The sequence below is a fragment of the Saccopteryx bilineata genome, chromosome 3, assembly GCF_036850765.1.
Source record: "Saccopteryx bilineata isolate mSacBil1 chromosome 3, mSacBil1_pri_phased_curated, whole genome shotgun sequence".
In the NCBI taxonomy this organism is placed as follows: Eukaryota; Metazoa; Chordata; class Mammalia; order Chiroptera; family Emballonuridae; genus Saccopteryx; species Saccopteryx bilineata.
This window is the reverse complement of record NC_089492.1, coordinates 94137913-94160509: the sequence shown is the minus strand read 5'-3', so window position 1 is coordinate 94160509 and position 22597 is coordinate 94137913. Positions and strand designations below refer to the sequence as shown.

Below are 22597 nucleotides of genomic sequence, written 5' to 3'. Positions count from 1 at the left end.
CAACATATTTTTCAACTTGACACTTAACAAATTGTTCCATGCAGAAATAATAAAATGAAAGTTAAAGTAAATTGGAATAAGTCTTAATTTATAGTTGCTTAGTAATGTTATACATTCTATTGAAGCTCTTAGCCATCTTATATTATATTTTCTGGGAGGGAAAAGGAGCACAATCAGTAATGTGAGATTGTGGTATTTATTGTCAGTAGATCTCATAAATGAAAATATGATAGACTACCAAAACAGTGACATTATCTTTATGCAAATTAAGAGCAATTTGTTTTTTGCTTTTGTTGTTTTTATTTTTCTGAAGTGAGAAGCAGGGAGGCAGAGAGACAGACTCCTGCATGCTCCGGATGGGGATCCATCCGGCACACCCACTGGGGGGGGGGCGATGCTCAGACTGTCTGGGGCATTGCTCTGTTGCAACTGGAACCATTCCAATGCCTGAGGCGGAGGCCATAGAGCCATCCTCAGTGCCCTGGCCAACTTTGCTCCATTGGAGCTTTGGCTGCAGGAGAGGAAGAAAGAGTTAAAGAGAGAAGAGAGGGGGAGGGGTCGAGAAGCAGATAGGCACGCCTCCTGTGTGCCCTGGCCAGGAATCAAACCCAAAACTTCCACACACCAGGCCGGCACTCTACCACTGAGCCAACAGGCCAGGGCCAAGAGCATTGTTATCCATGGTATCCATTGTGCCTCTGTAGCTTGCTGACTGTGTAGGTATGAAAAATTTTTTGGCTACTATTGAATTTAAAGTAATTTTATAGTTTTCATAAATTTATTGTTAATGTATTATTTTTGTCCTAAAAATCAAAAATGAAATATTTTCTTAATCAGCCTGATGACCTTAGAACTCTCACCCCTCACCTTTTCAATTTGATTAGTAACCTAATTGAAAAGCTACAGTCTATGTGAAGTTTGGCTACTTATTTTGCAAACCATTTTGAACTCTACTTTAAGGCATTAATAATCTTTTTTTTTTTTTTTTTTTGTATTTTTTCTGAAGCTGGAAACGGGGAGAGACAGTCAGACAGACTCCCGCATGCGCCCAACTGGGATCCACCCAGCACGCCCACCAGGGGCAACGCTCTGCCCACCAGGGGACGATGCTCTGCCCCTCCGGGGCGTCGCTCTGCCGCGACCAGAGCCACTCTAGCGCCTGGGGCAGGGGCCAAGGAGCCATCCCCAGTGCCCGGGCCATCTTTGCTCCAATGGAGCCTCACTGTGGGAGGGGAAGAGAGAGACAGAGAGGAAGGAGAGGGGGAGGGGTGGAGAAGCAGATGGGCGCTTCTCCTGTGTGCCCTGGCCAGGAATCAAACCCGGGACTTCTGCACGCCAGGTCGACGCTCTACCACTGAGCCAACCGGCCAGGGCCAAGGCATTAATACTCTTAATTTGTAAGGGAGAAATTGAAATAGAAAAAATATTAGTATCAGAGCAACCATGTTTTATATTAATGAACTCATTTTTTTTTTTTTGGTACGTCGCAGGTGTGAGTATACAGTTCCTTTGTTCCCCCAGGCCTGAGGAGCCTATTGAACACGTTACAGCATGTCTACAGGCCTTACATACCTTGCTAGATTCTCCTTATGCCCGCATCCATATTGCAGAAGATCAGGTACAGTCTATTTCTATAGTGGATCATTGTGTGCTTTGTTTTTATCATATTTATCTTAAAAGAATTTTCTCACATATGAAATATTATTTAGTAATTACTCAGGATTTTGGCTTTATCTGAGACCCCCTACTGAATGTGGTATGACCAGGCACTACTAGACTAGAGATAGTCACTATACCTTCTTTGATTTGTTCATCAGCAAACAATTAAAAGTGAAAATTTAAAGGATCACTAACCTCAGCCCCAGTTTATGATTCTACTAATAAAGGGCTAAAGTAATTTACAAGGCTGTTAAATAAATTATGTTTTTTTAAAATGTTTGAAGAAGTTTTATGTCTCACCTAATGCAGTTTTTTTTTCTTCTGGGAGAGAGAGAGTAAGAGAGAGGGACAGATAGGGACAGACAGACAGGAAAGGAGAGAGATGAGAAACATCAATTCTTTGTTGCAGTGCCTTAGTTGTTCATTGATTGATTTCTCATATGTGCTTTGACCAGGGGGCTACAGCAGACCTTGGGCTCAAGCTGGTGAGTCTTGCTCAAACCAGATGAGCTCATACTCAAGCTGGCGATCTCAGGGTCTTGAACCTGGGTCCTCCACAGTCCCAGTCCGACGCTCTATCCACTGCGCCACTGCCTGGTCAGGCTGATCATTTTTTTTTTTTTTTTTTTTTTTTTCATTTTTCTGAAGCTGGAAACAGAGAGAGACAGTCAGACAGACTCCTGCATGTGCCCGACCGGGATCCACCCGGCACGCCCACCAGGGGCGACGCTCTGCCCACCAGGGGGCAATGCTCTGCCCATCCTGGGTGTCGCCATGTTGCGACCAGAGCCACTCTAGCGCCTGAGGCAGAGGCCACAGAGCCATCCCCAGCGCCCGGGCCATCTTTGCTCCAATGGAGCCTTGGCTGCGGGAGGGGAAGAGAGAGACAGAGAGAAAAGCGCGGCGGAGGGGTGGAGAAGCAAATGGGCGCTTCTCCTGTGTGCCCTGGCCGGGAATCGAACCCGGGTCCTCCGCACGCTAGGCCGACGCTCTACCGCTGAGCCAACCGACCAGGGCCTGATCATTTTTTAATATAAAAATTATTTCAGTATATAAATAACAAAGTAATTTGTTGACTGGAAGTATGTTGGGATAAAATGGAAAAATTTCTCAAGATTGTAATAATGTTTTTATTTGTTTACATAGTCCTATATACCAATTTTAGCTACCAAATTCATTTATTTTTACATGTATACTTTCTTAGATTTCTTTTTTTGATAGAGACAGAGAGGGAGTCAGAGAGAAGGATCAATAGGGACAAACAGACAGGAAGGGAGAGAGATGAGAGACATTAATTCTTGTTCCGGCTCCTTAGTCTCCTTAGTTGTTCATTGATTGCTTTCTCATATGTGCCTTGACCTGCAGCAGGGTGAGTAACCCCTTGCTCAAGCCAGCGACCTTGGGCTTTGAGCCAGCGACCTTTGGGCTCAAGCTAGTGACCATGGGGTCATGTCTATGATCCCTCGCTCAAGCTGGTGACCTCGGGGTTTCAAACCTGGGTCTTCCATATCCCAGTGTGATGCTCTATCCACTGCGCCACTGCCTGGTCAGGCTCTTAGGTTTTAATAATATAAATTTATCCTTTGAAAGTAAAATTAATTAAATTTATCTATATTAATTTATAACAGCTGATTGGTGTTGAGTTGCTGAATGTTTTGCACCGCCTTTTACTGACCTGGAATCCACCATCTGTCCAGCTGCTGGTTACTGGAGTTGTACAACAGATAGTGAGAGCTGCTCAGGATTATTTGCAAGAAAAAAGAAACACTCTAAGTAAGCACTAGAAATTACACTAACTTTGATGTAGATCTTATTTGTACTCTAATTTTTAAACTATTAATGCTAGGAAATATTTATTTTAATATTCATTGATTGATTTTAGAGAGGAAGAGAGAGAGAGAGAGTGACAGGAACATCGATCTGTTCTTGTATATGCCCTGACCTGGGACTGAACCAGCAACCTCTGCTTTGGGGCAGAGCTCTAACCAACTGAGCTATCCAGTCAGGGCTATGCCAAAAACCTTTTTTTTTTTGTCTTTTTCTGAAGCTGGAAACGGGGAGAGACAGTCAGACAGACTCCCGCATGCACCCGACCAGGATCCACCCGGCACGCCCACCAGGGGCAACGCTCTGCCCACCAGGGGGCGATGCTCTGCCCCTCCAGGGCGTCGCTCTGCCGCGACCAGAGCCACTCTAGCGCCTGGGGCAGAGGCCAAGGAGCCATCCCCAGCGCCCGGGCCATCCTTGCTCCAATGGAGCCTTGGCTGCGGGAGGGGAAGAGAGAGACAGAGAGGAAGGAGGGGGGGGTGGAGAAGCAAATGGGCGCTTCTCCTATGTGCCCTGGCCAGGAATCGAACCCGGGTCCCCCGCATGCCAGGCTGACGCTCTACCGCTAAGCCGACCGGCCAGGCCAAAAACTTTTTTATTTTTTTATTTTATTTTATTATTTTTTTTTTTTTCATTTTTCTGAAGCTGGAAATAGGGAGAGACAGTCAGACAGACTCCCGCATGCACCCGACCGGGATCCACCCGGCACGCCCACCAGGGGCGACGCTCTGCCCCCAGGGAGCGATGCTCTGCCCATCCTGGGCGTCACCATGTTGCGACCAGAGCCACTCTAGCGCCTGAGGCAGAGGCCACAGAGCCATCCCCAGCGCCCGGGCCATCTTTGCTCCAATGGAACCTTGGCTGCGGGAGGGGAAGAGAGAGACAGGGAGGAAAGCGCAGAGGAGGGGTGGAGAAGCAAATGGGCGCTTCTCCTGTGTGCCCTGGCCGGGAATCGAACCCGGGTCCTCCACACGCTAGGCCGACGCTCTACCGCTGAGCCAACCGGCCAGGGCCAAAAACTTTTTTAAATAAAATAAGTTAATCAGACATTGAGAAGATCTACAATTGACTTTGCTTTCATTAGCGAGAACCAAATGCAATTGCTGATAGTCAACTATTTTTCACCATCAAAGTGTCAACTTCGTAGGGTTGAACTTAATATATGTGTTTTTGCTATTATGAAGTACTTTTCTAATAAAAATTTCTAATAAAATTATGCCAAGTAAAAATGGATTGTCCTTTACTTTTAAGGAGAGGTCAATAAACAATTCTAATAAGGCAGAGAATTATTCTGAGAAAGACATATCGGTTAGACATTTGGCTATAAATTCTTTTGAAAGAATTTCTCAAATACACTTATTGTGTATGTTTTATCTTGTTTTCTTTTTTTCTTTCATTTTTTTTCTGATAATTTTACCAAATTTTCTTTTACTCAAGATGAAGATGACATCGAAAAACAGTCCTGTCCTGTATTAGGAGAAGGAGGTGACAGTGGTGGTCTTATTCCTGGAAAATCTCTTGTGTTTGCAACTATGGAGCTGTTGATGTTCATTTTAGTACGGCACATGCCACATCTCAGCACCAAGATGTCAGACTCCCCAAGTCACATGGCCACTAAAACTCGACTGTCAGAAGAAAGTGCTCGTTTGGTGGCAGCCACTGTTACCATACTCTCTGACTTACCGTCCCTTTGTTCACCTGCTGGTACAGTATTGATCATTCTTTGGAAATGCATTATATTACAGTAAACCAAGATGAACTTGCTTTTTATTTCCAGTGCCATTATGACTTACTTTCCTCTTAAATCTTAAATGTGAAAAAAGTTTTTCTTTAAGGGTTTATCTTTAGGAACCTATAGAGCAGGGGTCAGGAACCTATGGCTCGCGAGCCAGATGTGGCTCTTTTGATGGCTGCATCTGGCTCGCAGACAGATCTTTAATAAGAAAAATAATAACGTTAAAAATATAAAACATTCTCATGTATTACAATCCATTCATTTCCTACCGCTCATGTTCTTGATTGCGGGTGGCTGGAGCCAATCACAGCTGTCCTCTGGGACAACACCAAATTTTTTTTTTTTTTTTGCATTTTTCTGAAGCTGGAAACAGGGAGAGACAGTCAGACAGACTCCCGCATGCGCCCGACCGGGATCCACCCGGCACGCCCACCATGGGGTGATGCTCTGCCCACCAGGGGGCGATGCTCTGCCCATCCTGGGCGTCGCCATGTTGCGACCAGAGCCACTCTAGCGCCTGAGGCAGAGGCCACAGAGCCATCCCCAGCACCCGGGCCATCTTTGCTCCAATGGAGCCTTGGCTGCGGGAGGGGAAGAGAGAGACAGAGAGGAGGGCACGGCGGAGGGGTGGAGAAAGCAAATGGGCGCTTCTCCTGTGTGCCCTGGCCGGGAATCGAACCCGGGTCCTCCGCACGCTAGGCCGACACTCTACCACTGAGCCAACCGGCCAGGGCCACAACACCAAATTTTTATTGGATAATGCCTAATGTACACGGGTCGTTGTATGGCTCTCACGGAATTACATTTTAAAATGTGTGGCGTTCATGGCTCTCTCAGCCAAAAAGCTTCCCGACCCCTGCTATAGAGATTTTAAAACCTAAAACCCAAGATGCTGTTTTCAGGTGTACAAGGTAGAATTACTAAATCCTTCAGTTTCTAATCTGGTTGCCACTCTTGAGTAACATTGACAAACTAAATAATGTCAGTGGAGAGTGACAACCAACTCTAAGGAGTGAAGAAATTGTAGCTAAAAAGATAATAGCTGTCTGCAGATTCCTGAAGAACTCCTGAATGGAAACCAGCCTTTCCTCTATTTATCTAGGAGGTAGAAATACTGTATCAGAAGACATAAGGGTAAATTTCAGTTCAACATAAGCCCACAGATTGAAAATAATGATTTTCTGTCAAGTGGATCTTTGCAGGGCCTTGCAGGAAGACTACAATGACAGAATGGGAGAAGGGATCTTTTATTAAGTGGAAGGTTGAATTCCATGACCTTGAAGTTCTTTCAGCTACAAATTCATGGATTCTGTCATTTTTTCTTTGTTTAACTATATAGTCTGTTTCTCATTTACCTGGCATGGTTAGGTTGACTTTTGTATACTGAAGAGTGATTACATGTCTTAGAATTGCTATAAGATTCACTAGGTTATTTAGATATTTCTCAAAGTATGTATATAGTAGTGTTTTCTTTCTGTTTTTCTATCTTCCTTTCTCATTTTTATAATGAAGGATCTGACATATTAAATAGATAAATTTTGGAAATAAAAAACAAGGCTAGTTGAAAAAAGAAAATATTCTGTCTTCTTTGTAATAATTTGCCTTTTTTTTTTTACTTTCTTTTTCAAGCTTTGAACTATAGTCATAGTAATGCAATAAATTTTGTATAAAAACAAGGAAAAGAAATAATATTAAACTACAGTCAATTGTAAAAAAATATAAACAATTTAAACAACTGTAATATGTGAGCTAAAGTAGCTACAAGGTAACCTGATTTGTTATTTCAGGATGTATGACAGTCCTGCCCACGATTCTGTTTTTAATTGCAAGAATATTGAAAGACACAGCAATAAAGTCTGCAGATAATCAGGTTTCTCCACCAGTTAGTGCAGCTCTTCAAGGGATTAAAAATATTATGACACTTTCAATGGCCAAAACTGAGGATACTCAAAAGCAATGGACAGCTCTCATACGTAGCACCCTTGCATGCATCTTGGAATATTCACAACCAGGTAAAATAATCAGAATTTTAAAACTTTTAACCTATAGGGTATCTGTTCCCTAATAACTAATTAATTGAATGAGCTTGTGAAAAAACTGCTATATAATACTGAGTCAACTCAGAGGTGTTCAGTCACATCTTTCAGATATGAACATTAGTATGCTTTTTTGGATACTGACTCTAAATGCTCTTAGAACTTAAATATGTTTTGGGAGGTTTGACATAACCCATTATTTCTTGAGCACTTCCTTACTTTATGGCTCCAAGATGTAGCAGACTGTCTTGTATTATCACTGTTACTGAAGTCACAATTTTAAAATAAAATGTTAATTTTCCGATAATAAGTTGCTTGAGCCTGACCAGGCAGTGGTGCAGTGGATAGAGCATCGGACTGGGATGCCGAAGACCCAGGTTCGAGACCCCGAGGTCACCAGCTTGAGTGCAGGCTCATCTGGTTTGAGCAAAAAAAAAGTTCACCAATCTTGGACCCAAGGTCGCTGGCTCAAGCAAGGGGTTACTTGGTCTGCTGAAGACCCACGGTCAAGGCACATATGAGAAAGCAATCAATGAACAACTAAGGTGTTGCAATGCGCAACGAAAAACTAATGATTGATGCTTCTCATCTCTCTCCCTTTCTGTCTGTCTGTCCCTGTCTATCCCTCAATCTGACTCTCTCTGTCTCTGTAAAAAAAAAAAAAAATTGCTTGAAATGTTCCAAACTCTGAATTAGAGATTATTCTAATTTCACCTAGAGTAATATTCCTACTGTGAAGATTTTGGGTTTTTTAAACATGTATGGCTAAGGTTATTGTATTTTCATTTAAATTTTATTTTTTTATTTTTTTATAAAATATTTTATTTATTGATTTTTAGAGAGAGGGGAGAGAGGAGAGAGAGAGAGAGAGAGAGAAAGAGAGAGAAGGGGGAGGAGCAGGAAGCATCAACTCCCATATGTGCCTTGACCAGGCAAGCCCAAGGTTTTGAACCGGCAACCTCAGTGTTCCAGGTCGACGCTTTATCCCACTGCACCATCACAGGTCAGGCCATATTTTATTTATTTTTTATTTTTTGAGAGAGAGACAGGAAGCGAGAGAGATGAGAAGCCTCAACTTATAGTCGTGGCACTTAGTTGTTCATTGATTGCTCCTCACACATGCCTTGACTAGGGGGCTACAGGAGAGCAAGTGACCCCTTGCTCAAGCCAGCGACCTTGGGCTTCAAGCTAGTGACCTTTGGGATCAAGCCAGCAAACATGGGATCATGTCTATGATCCACTGTTTAAGTTGGTGAGCCTGCATTCAAGCTGGTGAGCCAGCACTCACGCCAGAGGAGCCCGGTGACTTTAGTGGTTCAAACCTGAGACTGCAGCATCCCAGGCCAAGGCTCTGTTCACTGAGCCACCACCAATCAGGCTAAATTATTTTTAAAATTTATTTTTTAATTTGGTGGGTGACATGGTTCACCAAACCATACAGATTTCAAGTATACAACTCAGTATAACGCCATCTCTTTTTTTATATTTTTTATTTTTTTATTTTTATTTTTTTTATAAATAAATTTTTATTTTAATGGGGTGACATCAATAAATCAGGGTATGTATATTCAAAGAAAACATGTCCAGGTTATCTTGTCATTCAATTCTGCTGCATACCCATCACCCAAAGTCAGACTGTCCTCCGTCACCTTCTATCTAGTTTTCCCTGTGCCCCTCTCCCTCCCCCTCTCCCTTGTTCCCTCCCCCCACCCCCGTAACCACCACACTCTTGTCCATGTCTCTTAGTCTCGTTTTTATATCCCACCAATGTATGGAATCCTGTAGTTCTTGTTTTTTTCTGATTTACTTATTTCACTCCATATAATGTTATCAAGATCCCACCATTTTGTTGTAAGTGATCCCATGTCATCATTTCTTATGGCTGAATAGTATACCATGGTGTATATGTGCCCCATCTTCTTTATCCAGTCTTCTATATATTTTTTTTTACAGTGATTAAAGCCTTTAAGCAAACTCTTGGCCAATACAGCAAGAATCCATAAAAGAATAGTGTCCTTAACATGTTCACTAAGTCCAAGTTGGCCCCAACACCATGCCAAATCCCTGAAAAATGCAACCCAACCCCAGTTCAGTCTGTTAGGAGCTGTCACAAGGAGCAGGAGTCCAGGAAAAGTCCTCATGGCACTGGAATTGTTGTCACCATTCTATACTTTGCATCTCACGTCCAAGTCCTAATGACCGCTGCTTCTAGCTGGTAATGATTCAGGTAGACTGGAAAAGCCATCTGCAGCATGTGTGGGGATGGAGCTTCTGTTCTCCTCTGCCTGGAGAGATGAGACCAGGTTGCTTTTCCCTGGAGCTCTGCGACTGTGGCTTGGTAAAGACAATTCATCCACTTCACCACCACAGGTCAGGCAGTATAACTCCATCTCTATACCACATCGTGTCTCCCACACTCTAAGCAAAGTCTCTTTCTGCCCTCCTTTTATTTACATTAAATTAATAGACCTCTTGACTATTGTATTGCACCCTTATTATGAAATAATGTTTGAAATATATATGTTTACCCTGACCTGTGGTGGCGTAGTGGATAAAGCGTCGACCTGGAATGCTAAGGTTGCTGGTTCAAAACCTTGGGCCTGCCCGGTCAAGGCACATATGGGAGTTGATGCTTCCTGCTCCTCCCCCCCTTCTCTCTCTCTCTGCTCTAAAATGAATAAATAAAAATTAAAAAAAAAGAAATATATATGTTTATAATTCTGATAAAGTACTGATAATCATTGGGTATATGCAGTTGTCAGATTAGCCCAAATTCACATATATAGAATGTTGACAAATTTATCTGTGAAAGAAATGGTAACACAAAATAGTTTGTCTCTTATTTTATATGCTTAGTTATATTGTTCTTTATAATGAATGTACTATTTCCTATATTTCTAATTATATACTATATTTTCATTAGGATTCATTATATTTATTCCTGAATAAATTGTTGTAATTTTAAGAAATTCTTTAAAATTGTGGGAATACTGTCTTCAGGAAATTGTACAAGATTTTTTTTATTTACGGTTCTATAGAATTTATATGTTTTACATTTACTAAAGAGGAGGGTATATGACTAAGAAAAGCCTACTCTGGATTTTTAAATTACTTAGAATATCTTACCAAAATCATTTAACTCTGTTGGAAGGAGAATATTTGGAAATGTTTGATTCATCTAAACTCCAAAAAAGTTAAATGACTTTTAAGTAATTTTATATTTCCATGTTATCTTGCATATTTAAATAAACTTTTCATATTAGAGTTTTTTTTTTTTTGTTTTTTTTTTATTTATTTATTTATATTTTTACAGGGACAGAGAGAGAGAGTCAGAGAGGGATAGATAGGGACAGACAGACAGGAACAGAGAGAGATGAGAAGCATCAATCATCAGTTTTTCTTTGGGACTCCTTAGTTATTCATTGATTGCTTTCTCATATGTGCCTTGACCATGGGCCTTCAGCAGACTGAGTGACCCTTTGCTTGAGCCAGCGACCTTGGGTCCAAGCTGATGAGCTTTTTTTGGCTCAAGCCAGATGAGCCCACGCTCAAGCTGGCAACCTCGGGGTCTCGAACCTGGGTCCTTCCGCATCCCAGTTAGACGCTCTATTCACTGCGCCACCACCTGGTCAGGCATCATATTAGAGTTTTTATTAAGATTTATGCCTGAAATTTTTTTAAATTACTATTGAATCATCCAGAAAAACAAGGAAAGAAAACCTAAATATAGAACCTGTAATAAGGTAGCCCCTATTTCTCAGTAGTAGATGCATTCTATTCAGAAAGTGTTTTATGGACTGTATTAGATTGAGGCGTAGCTGCTATAAATGCTGGTGGGGGAGAGAGGGTCATTGTTCAAGATTGAACTTCCAAAGCATTTTAGAGAGAGCACATTGCTTTCATTTTTCATTTATTTCAGTACTTCATTATTCATCTATTTCAGAAGATTCCAAGCCTCTGCCTGACGAAGTAAGCATGCTAACGGCAATTGCACTCTTCCTGTGGTCTGCCAGCAGTGAAATCATTGGAGTCCAGTCATTACAGAATGGCTGCATGAACAGATTTAAAAACGCATTAAATTCATGTGACCCCTGGGTAAGTTCTTAAAACAAACATAAAGGGAAATCCGCTTTTTCAGTAAAATTTCAGATTGATTCGTTAAAATGTATGATATAGCAAATGAAAACCTAAGTATTTGCTCTGTGGCTTTTAAATAGAAGCACTCAAATAGAAGCACTAGGGAAGAGGACTTATGTGTATGTTTATTTACATATGCAAAAATTCTCCAATATCTAATATGTTTGGTTAACCCTGGCTTATATTGGTAGAAACTTTACATGAGTCTATGATTATACTTCTTACTGTTTACTTAATGACACCAAGGACATTAAAAGAGAAATTTATTTTATTGCATGTTTTAATGAACCAATTGGAAACTCTAGTTTTTCCAGAAAATAAGTTTTATGGTTTCACAAGGTCAAAGTCTAAACTCATGTTTCTCAAACCTGCTATACATCTGAAAAAAAAATCAGTTTAATAACATGATCCTAAACTTTATTACTGTGTTCCTGAGTCAGAAATCTGTGTTTGAAAAAATCCCCTGGGTTTTTATTTTCAGCAAGGTTTGAAACTTCTACCAAAGTGCTGAAAGAGTTTGATTCCACTATTTGTCCATGTTAATGGACCTTCCTTTCTTTTCTTTTTTTTAATTAATAGGAAGTCTTTCTAATCTAAATGGAGTCAATGAGACCTTACTTTCCAGGCCTGGAAACCTTAAATTGGCATAAGCAGTCATTTTCAGGGAATTCAAATGGACTTGTGGTATCTAAGCAATGTATTTTTATAGCTTTGTTTGACATCATTCAAATATTCGTCTTATTAAGTAGGTTAAAGTGGAAGAGACAATTGTACATTAAAGAAAGAATTAAAAACCAATTAAAATTTCTGGTTTTTAGTTTCTTTCACATTAATATACAGATTATATAAGCATGGTAATTTGGCAGTTAACCTATTAGTACTTATTTAATTTTCAATTACTTATATTTAATTAGCTTATTAGAAGTTTCATTTTTCTACTTCATTTCTACAAGTAGTAAATGGCAATCATTTGTTTTGCATTTCTGTTTTCATTCTGCAGTGTCACATCTTTTCAGGATATATTGAGATGCAATGTGATTGTACAGCAAGTAAGCACTATCACACGTGTTAAGTAATACAATGATTTTCTTACTAGGTTCAAGCCAAGTGTTACCAGCTTCTCCTCTCAGTCTTCCAGCATTCCAATCGTGCCCTGTCAACTCCCTATATCCATTCATTAGCTCCAATAGTGGTTGAAAAGCTAAAAGCTGTTGAAAGAAACAGACCAGCCAGTACCACAGAACTTTTAGCTGTTCAAGAAGGAATCAAAGTTCTCGAAACACTGGTTGCTCTTGGGGAAGAACAGAACAGTAAGTATTTTCTTTTAAAAGCCACTTGTCTAAAATGAAGATCTGTTGCCTGACCTGTGGTAGCGCAGTGGATAAAGCGTCAACCTGGAAACACTGAGGTTGCCGATTCAAAACCCTGGGCTTGCCTGGTCAAGGCACATATGGGAGTTGATGCTTCCTGCTCCTCCCCCTTCTCTCTCTCTCTCTCTCTCTCTCTCTCCCCCTCCTCTCTAAAATGAATAAATAAATAAATAAATAATTTTAAATATGAATCTTATTTGATATTAAACACAGGCCATTGCAACAGTAAAACTAAATCTAAGGCTAATACTATGCAAAAACCAAGCATAAGTGGTAAATATTTACTACACATTAACTAAAAGTAAAAAGTAAATATTAATGGAATATGATAGCATTCATTATGAAGATGCTATCAAATAACATATATTTAAAGTTTTTGAAATAATTGCTTCCTGTACCTCTTAACGGTCTTTCTGTAGTATAAAACATTAGTATTCTGAATGAAGCAGTTCATTAAAAAAATGAAGAAACCTTGATGATGCTTATTATGTAGTTTTATAAAATATAGTCATATGACTCAAGAGGTTAAATTTTCAGCTTTTAAATTTGTTTTATCAGCCTGACCAGGCGGTAGCACAGTGGATAGAATGTCAGACTGGGACATGGAGAACCCAGGTTTGAAACCCCAAGATCACTGGCTTGAACCCAGAGGTTGCTGGCTTGAAGCCCAAATTCACTGGCTTGAGCCCAAAGTCACTGGCTTGAGCAAGGGGTCACTGGCTCAGCTGTAGCACCCCGGTCAAGGCACATATGAGAAAGCAATCAATGAACAACTAAGGTGCTGCAATGAAGAACTGATGCTTCTCATCTCTTTCCCTTCCTGCCTGTCTCTATCTGTCCCTCTATCTCTATCGCTAAATTTGTTTTATCACTGAACTTGGTGTGTTTTTTTCCGTATTTTCAAATGTTAATTTTTATTTTTAACTTTACAGTATCCATAGGAACAGTCTGTGAGTGATATTTTACCCAACTTGACCAAGATTACAAACTAAAAATAGTGAATTAGACTTGATTATTAACTCTTCTTTATTATCTTTATTCAATCTAGTTTCCTTTTTTAAAAAATATTTTATTTGTTGATTTTACAGAGAGAGGAGTGAGAGCGTGGGGAGAGCGACATGTATAGTTGCTTCACTTTAGCTGTTGATTGCTTGCTTGTTGCTTGCTGTAAGTGCTTTGACCAGGCAATCCCAGGGTTTTGAACCAGCAACCTCAGCATTTCAGGTTGAGGATTTATGCATTGTGCCACCACAGGCCAGGCCAATCTATTTTTCAAAACCTACCTCTTTTTGAAACTTCTCTAAGGTTCAAGAGAAACTGCCCCCTATTATTGTAAATAAATAATTATTAATAGTTTACTAGCAGATATTCCCATCATTATATCTAAATTTTTTTCTCTCCCTTATTTAAAACTTTTGAGTAATTTCCTCTTGTATTACTGCATCAAGTTAAAACATTTTAGATTGTTTTTCTAAACTTCTATCTTCCCCAGTGTGTGTACTGACTAACCCGACCAGTCCAATTTTCTCACTGCTTATTTTAATCTCTATGTAGTGTTTATTCTGTTTCACTCTCCTCAGGGGTTCTCTTCTCCTTTTTTATGTAACTCTACGAAACCTGCATCAGGTCTTATTTCTTCAAGTGTTGACAGGTCATTGAGCCCACTCTGATTTTTTTCCTTCCTACCATTTCCTTGGCAGTTATAATCAACTTTCTATTATGGCCTTGTTATTTTTAAATAATCACTAAAACTATAAAATCCTAAAGTATTACTCAGTTTTGTGAGTCTTTTAATGAACTCTATTTCTATTGTCTCAAATGCTATCTATAGAATTTGAGCATGTAGTGCTCTAATTATGCTGTGTGTTAAATATATGTATGCTTTTCAACTAGGTAATAAAAACATTAGGTATAGATGAATTATGTATTCCCTAAAATGTTTGGCATATTTCCAGAGACTTGATGCATACTTAAGTAATTTATAATAGATGTTTTCCAATTAATTATATTTTAACTGTTAAAACTAAAACCTGCTTTCAACCTACTGTTGAAAACCTCTTCTACTTTAGTAAGCACATATATATTCAATAATTTAGTATTATATTTTCATTATGAAAGCTGGTTCTTGTACAGTTCTGTTATTTTTCTTTGGGAGGGAACATGAGTTGAACCTGGCCAGCTGGAGAATTTACTTGGGACTTTTAAAATACCAGCTTATCTTCTTTCTTCTGAAATTTTAACACGGAAAAACATTCAATTAGTTAAAAACTTCTGATTAGCCTGACCAGGCTGTGGCGCAGTGGATAGAGCGTCAGACTGGGACGCAGAGGACCCAGGTTCGAGACTGAGGTCACCAGCTTAAACGTAGGCTCATCTGGTTTGAGCAAAGCTCACCAGCTTAAGACCAAGGACTCTGGCTTGAGCAAGGGGTTACTCAGTCTGCTGTAGCCCCACGATCAAAGCACATATGAGAAAGCAATCTGAACAACTAAAGTGTCGCAACGAAAAACTAATGATTGATGCTTCTCATCTCTCTCCGTTCCTGTCTGTCTGTCCGTATCTATCCCTATCTATCCCTCTCTCTGACTCTCTCTGTCTCTGTAAAAAAAAAAAAAAAAAAAAAAAAAAAAACCACAAAAAAAACTTCTGAGTAGTTTCCAAGAGTAAGGGTGTATATGTGTTTGTTCACTCATTCAACAAATAGTTATTGAGCACCTTACCATTTTCTAGGTGCTGTGCTAGACATTGATGATTCAGCATGAAATAAAACACAGAATGGTCCTTGCTCTAATGGAGTGCACATTCTAGTGGGAAAGCAGACAGTGAGCACCTTCCCCCTCTTAAATGTGTCTGTATCTATTTTATACATATATAGACATAAAATTTATATATATGTATTGTGTAGACATGTCTAATTTTATATAGGGGTAAAAGTGGTTATAACTATATTTTAGATGTAGATATAATAGTAAGATGCAGAAATGAATAGATGTTATGGAGAAAAAATTATGACAGGGAAAAGGGAAGTTCAGGGCCAGAGTGGGGTTGGGGTTCTGGACAGGCCCCAGTGATTGTTATCACTCTCTTCGATGACATCAGTGAGTGTTACATCCCACATTCTGCATCAGATGTTTCCTGTTCCCCGACAGACTTGACTAAACTTCATCTATTGCCATTCTAAAAAATTAACGTAAATTAAAGGTGGAAAAATTATTATTCTCAATGTTGACTATAAGATTACATAAATAGGCCCTGGCCGGTTGGCTCGGCGGTGGAGCGTTGGCCTGGCGTGTGGGGGACCCGGGTTCGGTTCCCGGCCAGGGTACACGGGAGAAGCGCCCATTTGCTTCTCCACCCCCCCCCTCCTTCCTCTCTGTCTCTCTCTTCCCCTCCCGCAGCGAGGCTCCATTGGAGCAGGGATGGCCCGGGCGCTGGGGATGACTCCTTGGCCTCTGCCCCAGGCGCTAGAGTGGCTCTGGTCGCCGCAGAGCGACGCCCCGGAGGGGCAGAGCATCCCACCCTGGTGGGCAGAGCATCGCCCCTAGTGGGCGTGCCGGGTGGATCCCGGTCGGGCTCATGCGGGAGTCTGTCTGACTGTCTCTCCCCGTTTCCAGCTTCAGAAAAAATACAAAAAAAAAAAAAAAAAAATTTATAAAAAAGATTACATAAATACATTATTACATATATTTTTTAGAAAACTATCAGCTTTTATGAAATTTATGTTCCAGGCTGGAGTTGTTAATATGGCAAGATAAAGAGACCAGTAAAGGAGATGAAGCCTCCAATAAATCTTTTTTTTAGGACTTGGAATTTATGTCAGCCGGACATGGGTTCTTGTTTTTTAACCCTAAGTAGTATGTGTATTCCTTTATTTTTGAAAGATTTTCTTCCCTCATTTACTGTGGGCATTGGGGATCATGAAATGGGAAAGAGTTGTATTCCCGTTTTAAAAAGAAGAAATACCTTGTTTTAGTTAAATAATAGTAAAAAGATGCTATTCAGGTTTCTGTTCCCTGCTCCTACCTCCCTATTTTGGAGTACCCTTAAATATTATATTTCATAATCTTACTCTTAAAATACAATCTACCAGATGGCAAATGTAAAGGATTTATTTCTTTTTAACCTTAAACATTATTTTTTAAATAAAACAATACATGTAAAATATATAATCTTAAGCCTGATTTCCACCTCTAACATAGCTTTGGCATTTAGTTAATACTTAATATATATTAATTATGAGTGATCATTGAGATCTAAAGTAGATTATGAATGTTTACTTGTATTTTATAGTAATTGAGACTACTGTGCCTACTTTTAAAAATAAAGTTTACTGTGATGTTCAGATTTGTGACCACCTTCAGACTAACCTTGTTCTTTGCAGGAGTCCAGTTGCTTGCTCTTTTAGTTCCCACTTTGATCTCTTACCTGCTGGATGAAAATTCTTTTGCCTCAGCAAACACAGCTTCGAAAGATCTTCATGAGTTTGCACTCCAGAATTTAATGCATATTGGACCTTTGTATCCACATGCTTTCAAGACAGTAATGGGAGCGGCTCCCGAGTTGAAAGTACGTTTGGAAACAGCTGTTCGAGCAAGCCAAGCCAGCAAAGCTAAAGCAGCCACCAGGCAGCCAGCCCCTACCGTGCATTCTGCACCGACAATTAAACTAAAAACAAGTTTTTTTTAATCTGCTCTTCCATTTATTGTTATTTATATTGTCAACATGAAGCTGATTGGTGATAGCCACTGTATCATTCTAGGCTATAGGTTTTATTTTACTTGTATGTTGCTTCCAGGTAGGTTAAGTGAAATAATGCTCATGTCACTTCCTGGTTTTGAAGGATTGATTTTTTTTTTTAATCATCTGGTGAATGTGTTTCCATTTTTCTCCTAGTAGTATTTCTCTTTTATTAATTTATTTTTTAAACACTGAGCCAGTCTTTTAAATTTAAATGCTAAAAATAATTGTTTCATGTAGTTGGGCTGCTTACTGATACTGTCAGACGAAATAGGTCAGTATTCAGCATCTGTCAAGTAAAATTTGATTGCAAACAGGAGAATTTAAATTTTGAAGTTAGAAAAATAATGTAAAATGTCTGTTTTGTGGTATATATAATATGAATAAAGTCACATTTTCTTAGCATTTCTCAAGATGTCCTGCCTTTTTTTTTTTTTTTTTCAGAGACAGAGAGAGAGGGATAGATAGGGACAGACAGGAATGGAGAGAGATGAGAAGCATCAATCATCAGTCTTTCATTGCGACACCTTAGTTGTTCATTGATTGCTTTCTCATATGTGCCTTGACTGTGGCCTTCAGCAGACCGATTAACCCCTTGCTCAAGCCAGCGACCTTGGGTCCAAGCTGGTGAGCTCTGCTCAAACCAGATGAGCCCGCACTCAAGCTGGTGACCTCAGGGTCTTGAACCTGGGTCCTCCGCATCCCAGTCTGATGCTCTATCCACTGCGCCACCGCCTGGTCAGGCCTTAACCTTCTGATGTCTTTCTACTTTGATATTAGATTAGTAAATTATGCTTTATATATTATATTTTAGTTGTTAACTAAATCAAAACTTTTATTTAAAATCCATTAAAATATTTCAAATGTGGAATAATATTCTGCCTTTTTCTAATGGATAAAGTTTGGCCTCAGTTATGCTTTGCAATTACAGAGCTCTGGCTACGATGGTTAATTTCATTCATCAAATATTTATTGAGTGCCTACTGTGTATACAGCATCAAGCTAAGTGCTGCAGGGCATAGAAAAATGAAATAGTCATAGTTATAGTCATGCTGTCTCAAATGCAGTGGGAATTTTACCACATCACATAGATGATTGATAAAATCAGTGTTTGCCACAGTGTTTAGCATAGTTTATAAACACCAAGCTTGACCAGTGTTACATTGACTATGTTATCAAAAGCAAGTCACCTTTCTGAACATTCTAAATGTATACTCGCCTGATCTGTGGTGGCGCAGTGGATAAAGTGTCGACCTGGAAATGCTGAGGTCGCCGGTTCGAAACCCTGGGCTTGCCTGGTCAAGGCACATATGGGAGTTGATGCTTCCAGCTCCTCCCCCCGTCTCTCTCTCCTCTCTCGCTCTCTGTCTCTCTCTCTCCCTCTCTCTCTCCTCTCTAAAATGAATAAATAAATAAAAATTAAAAAAAATTTAAATGTATACTCATTTATTATCTGCCACCTTCTATGCATTCTCTCAGATTCTCACCAATTGGCAGCCTTTCTTCCTTATTCAGTCTTTTAGACCTCAAACAGGTGCTTTCCCTTACCTATTTTCTCATTGGTATTTATTTCTACAGGGTTAGTTTTTATTTCAGATTTGTTTTTTAAACGTTATTCTCCTTGTGTTTTGGAGGCATTTTCTTTTGGGGGGTAGATACCAGTTTTATTGAGATATAATCCTCATTGAAATGCACAAGTCAGTGATTTTTAGTATATACACAGAGTAATACCACCCTCACCAGAAACAATTTGGAACATTTTCATTGCCCTGTAAAGAAATGCGTACCGTTGAGCTGTCACTTCACAACCTTTCCATTTCTCCTTAACCTGATGTTACCACTAATGGACTTTTTTTTTTCTATTCACACCAGATTTTTTTTTTAATTTTTTTTTTAATTTTTTTTTTTTTTCTGAAGCCGGAAACGGGGAGAGACAGTCAGACAGACACCCGCATGCGCCCGACCGGGATCCACCCAGCACGCCCACCAGGGGCAACGCTCTGCCGCGACCAGAGACACACTCTATCGCCTGGGGCAGAGGCCAAGGAGCCATCCCCAGCGCCCGGGCCATCTTTGCTTCAATGAAGCCTTGGCTGCGGGAGGGGAAGACAGAGACAGTAAGGAAGTGGGGGGGGGGTGGAGAAGCAAATGGGCACTTCTCCTATGTGCCCTGGCTGGGAATCGAACCTGGGTCCCCCACACGCCAGGCCGACGCTCTACCACTGAGCCAACCGGCCAGGGCCAAGATTTATTGATTTTAGTGAGAGAGAGGAGGAAGGGGAATAGAGAAGAAAGAGAGAGAGAGGGAGAGAGAGTCAGGAACAATGAGCTGTTCCTGTGTGTGCCCTGACCCGTGATCGAAACGGCAACTTTGATGCACATCCAACACTCTTCACAGAGTTAACTGGCAAGAGCGGAACTAATGGACTTTTTGTCTCTATTGGTTCTACTGTGAACATTTCATATAAATGAAATTATATGTGGTCTTTTGTGATTGGTTCTTGTGTTAACCCAATATTTTTAAGGTTCATCTATGTAGTACCGTACATCAGTACGTCATCCCTTTTTGTGGCTGGATAATATCCCAGTGTGTGAATGCCATATTATGTTTATCCATTCAATAGTTGAACATTTGGGTTGTTTTCACCCTTTGCCTGTTATAAATAATGCTGCTGTGAACTATTGTTTACAGGATTTTGGGTAGACATACATTTTTATGTCTTTTGGATATGTATCTAGGAGTGGCCTTGCCTACTCGGTGGTAACTCTTTTCAACTTTTAGGGAACTGCCAGACTGTTTTCCCATTCTGTTTCTTGAAGACCTACCCCTTTTCACTCACCTATTTATTTATTTTTTTTATTAAGTGAGAGGTGGGGAAGCAGAGAGACAAGACTCCCGCATACCTTCCAGCAAGCCCCCTACTGGGTGATGCTCTGTCTATCTAGGGCCGCTGCTCTGTTGCTCAGCAATGGATCTACTTTAGCGCCTGAAATGAGGCCATGGAACCATCCTCAGCGCCTGGGGCTAAATTGCTCAGACTATTTGAGCCATGGCTGTGGGAAAGGAAGAGTGAGGAGGAGAGGTGCAGAAGCAGATGGTTGCTTCTCCTGTGTGCTCTGACCCGGAATTGAACCAAGGACTTCCACACACCAGGCCAACGCTCTACCACTGTGCCAACTGGCCAGGGCTCTCACTCACCTATTCATAATGTATGTTTATTTCTGTCTTGGCTATTTTCTGCTGTTCTTGGTACCTCCCAGGCTTTATCCATAATTTCACACTTTGCAGTAGATGTTTTGTTTCACACTTTGCAGTAGGCTGGATCATGCATTAGCAATGGTTCTGCCATTTTTCTTCTCCCTCTCTCCCTCAGTCTTTTTCTTCCTCTCTTCCCCCTCTCTCAATACAGCTTTATAATTTCTCCAAATTCTTCTGCACCATTTACAACTTAGCTTCTAATTTTTTATGATTATATCTACATATAAAAGATTTGTTTAAAGAATTAAATATTTTTAATTTATTTCATTGCCCAACCTAGGAAATTTTCTCAACCCAGGTAATTCTGTTTATTTTACTAAGAACATCCAGTATCAAGAAGCTAAAAGGAGAAGCATCATGATAATCCATGGATTCTTTCAGAAGCTTGATCTGAGCAATTTTAATATTATAAGAGAAAGTATCCTCTATTTGCTTTCCAAATTCTTGTTAATTGATATTATAGTACATTTGAACTCTCAATTTAATTGGAGAGAAGGAAATGCTGAAATCAAGTTTCCCTGTTCTAAATAGGTGCTGCCATCAGCCAGAACTTTGGACAACCTAACCCTTTGGGGGCTTCAGTTTGCCCATCTATAAAATAAGAGGAGCATTTACTAGGTGTTCTCTCTTACGATCTTTCGCAATTCTAAAAAGTACGTATGTCAATCAATTTGTCCTGCCTTTTTCTTTTTTAAGGGAATGGCTCTAGTCAATCCTTTAATATTGACACATTGTATTATTTAGTCTGATAAGTAGTTTTTATATGTATATAAAATTGCAATCACTGTATGACAGCATAAAATACATGAAATCCAGGCAGCGGTTGAAATATTGCAGGTTTTCACTTTTAAGAAGAGCTGCCATTTCTGTTGCGTCAGGCACTGTGCTAGAACTTTATATCCCTTATTTTCTTTCATTCAAACAGTGCCGAAGGATGGATATAATTAGCCCAGTTTTCAAAATGCATTTAATTATATGAATTACTGTGCCTCACATTTTCTTCACTCTTAATTGAAATTTTTAGGTTGATGCCAGAAATGGCTAGAGCACAACTATAAATACATTTCTTGCCTTAATGCTTTCCATGAGATGGATTCTTTTAAAAACCTAATTTAATCATAACAAACCCATTTATAATTCTAAAAGCTTTTGAAATTATTATTTATGGACTTCACAAACTTTTACTCAAGTAAATGGAAACTGCGTGTCTTAATCGTAACTTAGAAAAATTACCCTGAACTGTTTTTTGCTGTCACTAAACAAATGTGAGAACCAGGCATGCTGAAGTGACCTGTACAATTATTGTTTCTTTTCTCCTGAGATCTTATTCACAGCCTTGGTCCCCTATCTATAATCATCGGTCTTTTTTTTTTTTTTTTGCTATTAGAACTCAGAGGTTTTCATTTCAGGCATTGTTTTCCTTATACACATATTCTTCTGTTTGTCCTTTTCCTTCTTGACTTTCAACTGAGTCTAAAGAATCCAGCCTGACCAGGCGATGGCGCAGTGGATAGAGCGTTGGACTGGGATGTGGAGGACCCAGGTTCGAGACCCCAAGGTCGCCAGCTTGAGCGCAGGCTCATCTGGCTTGAGCAAAAAGCTCACCAGCTTGGACCCAAGGTCGCTAGCTCGAGCAAGGGGTTACTCGGTCTGCTGAAGGCCCATGGTCAAGGCACATATGAGAAAGCAATCAATGAACAACTAAGGTGTCACAACGAAAAACTGATGACTGATGCTTCTCATCTCTCTGCGTCCCTGTTTGTCCCTATCTATCCATTTCTCTGACTCTCTGTCTCTGTAAAATATATAAATAAATAAAAATAAATGAAAAGAATCC

At 40.0% G+C, this 22597-nt stretch overlaps 1 protein-coding gene across 4 annotated transcripts in view; it reads left to right on the top strand.

The window, feature by feature from the left end:
- Positions 1–17888, top strand: part of HEATR5B (HEAT repeat containing 5B) — a 97189-nt gene extending 79301 nt beyond the window's left edge. For 2 of the 4 annotated variants that reach the window (XM_066266904.1, XM_066266902.1), the window contains exons 30-36: positions 1491–1618; positions 3288–3432; positions 4924–5190; positions 7009–7233; positions 11201–11352; positions 12491–12704; positions 17146–17888. In XM_066266904.1, coding sequence (XP_066123001.1) covers positions 1491–1618; positions 3288–3432; positions 4924–5190; positions 7009–7233; positions 11201–11352; positions 12491–12704; positions 17146–17450 — 1436 coding nt within the window. In that variant the 3' untranslated portion in view covers positions 17451–17888. Of the gene's footprint in view, positions 1–1490; positions 1619–3287; positions 3433–4923; positions 5191–7008; positions 7234–11176; positions 11353–12490; positions 12705–17145 lie in introns of all 4 variants that reach the window. The other 2 variants (XM_066266903.1, XM_066266901.1) reach the window with 1 other exon arrangement.
- The last annotated feature ends 4709 nt before the right edge of the window (positions 17889–22597 follow it).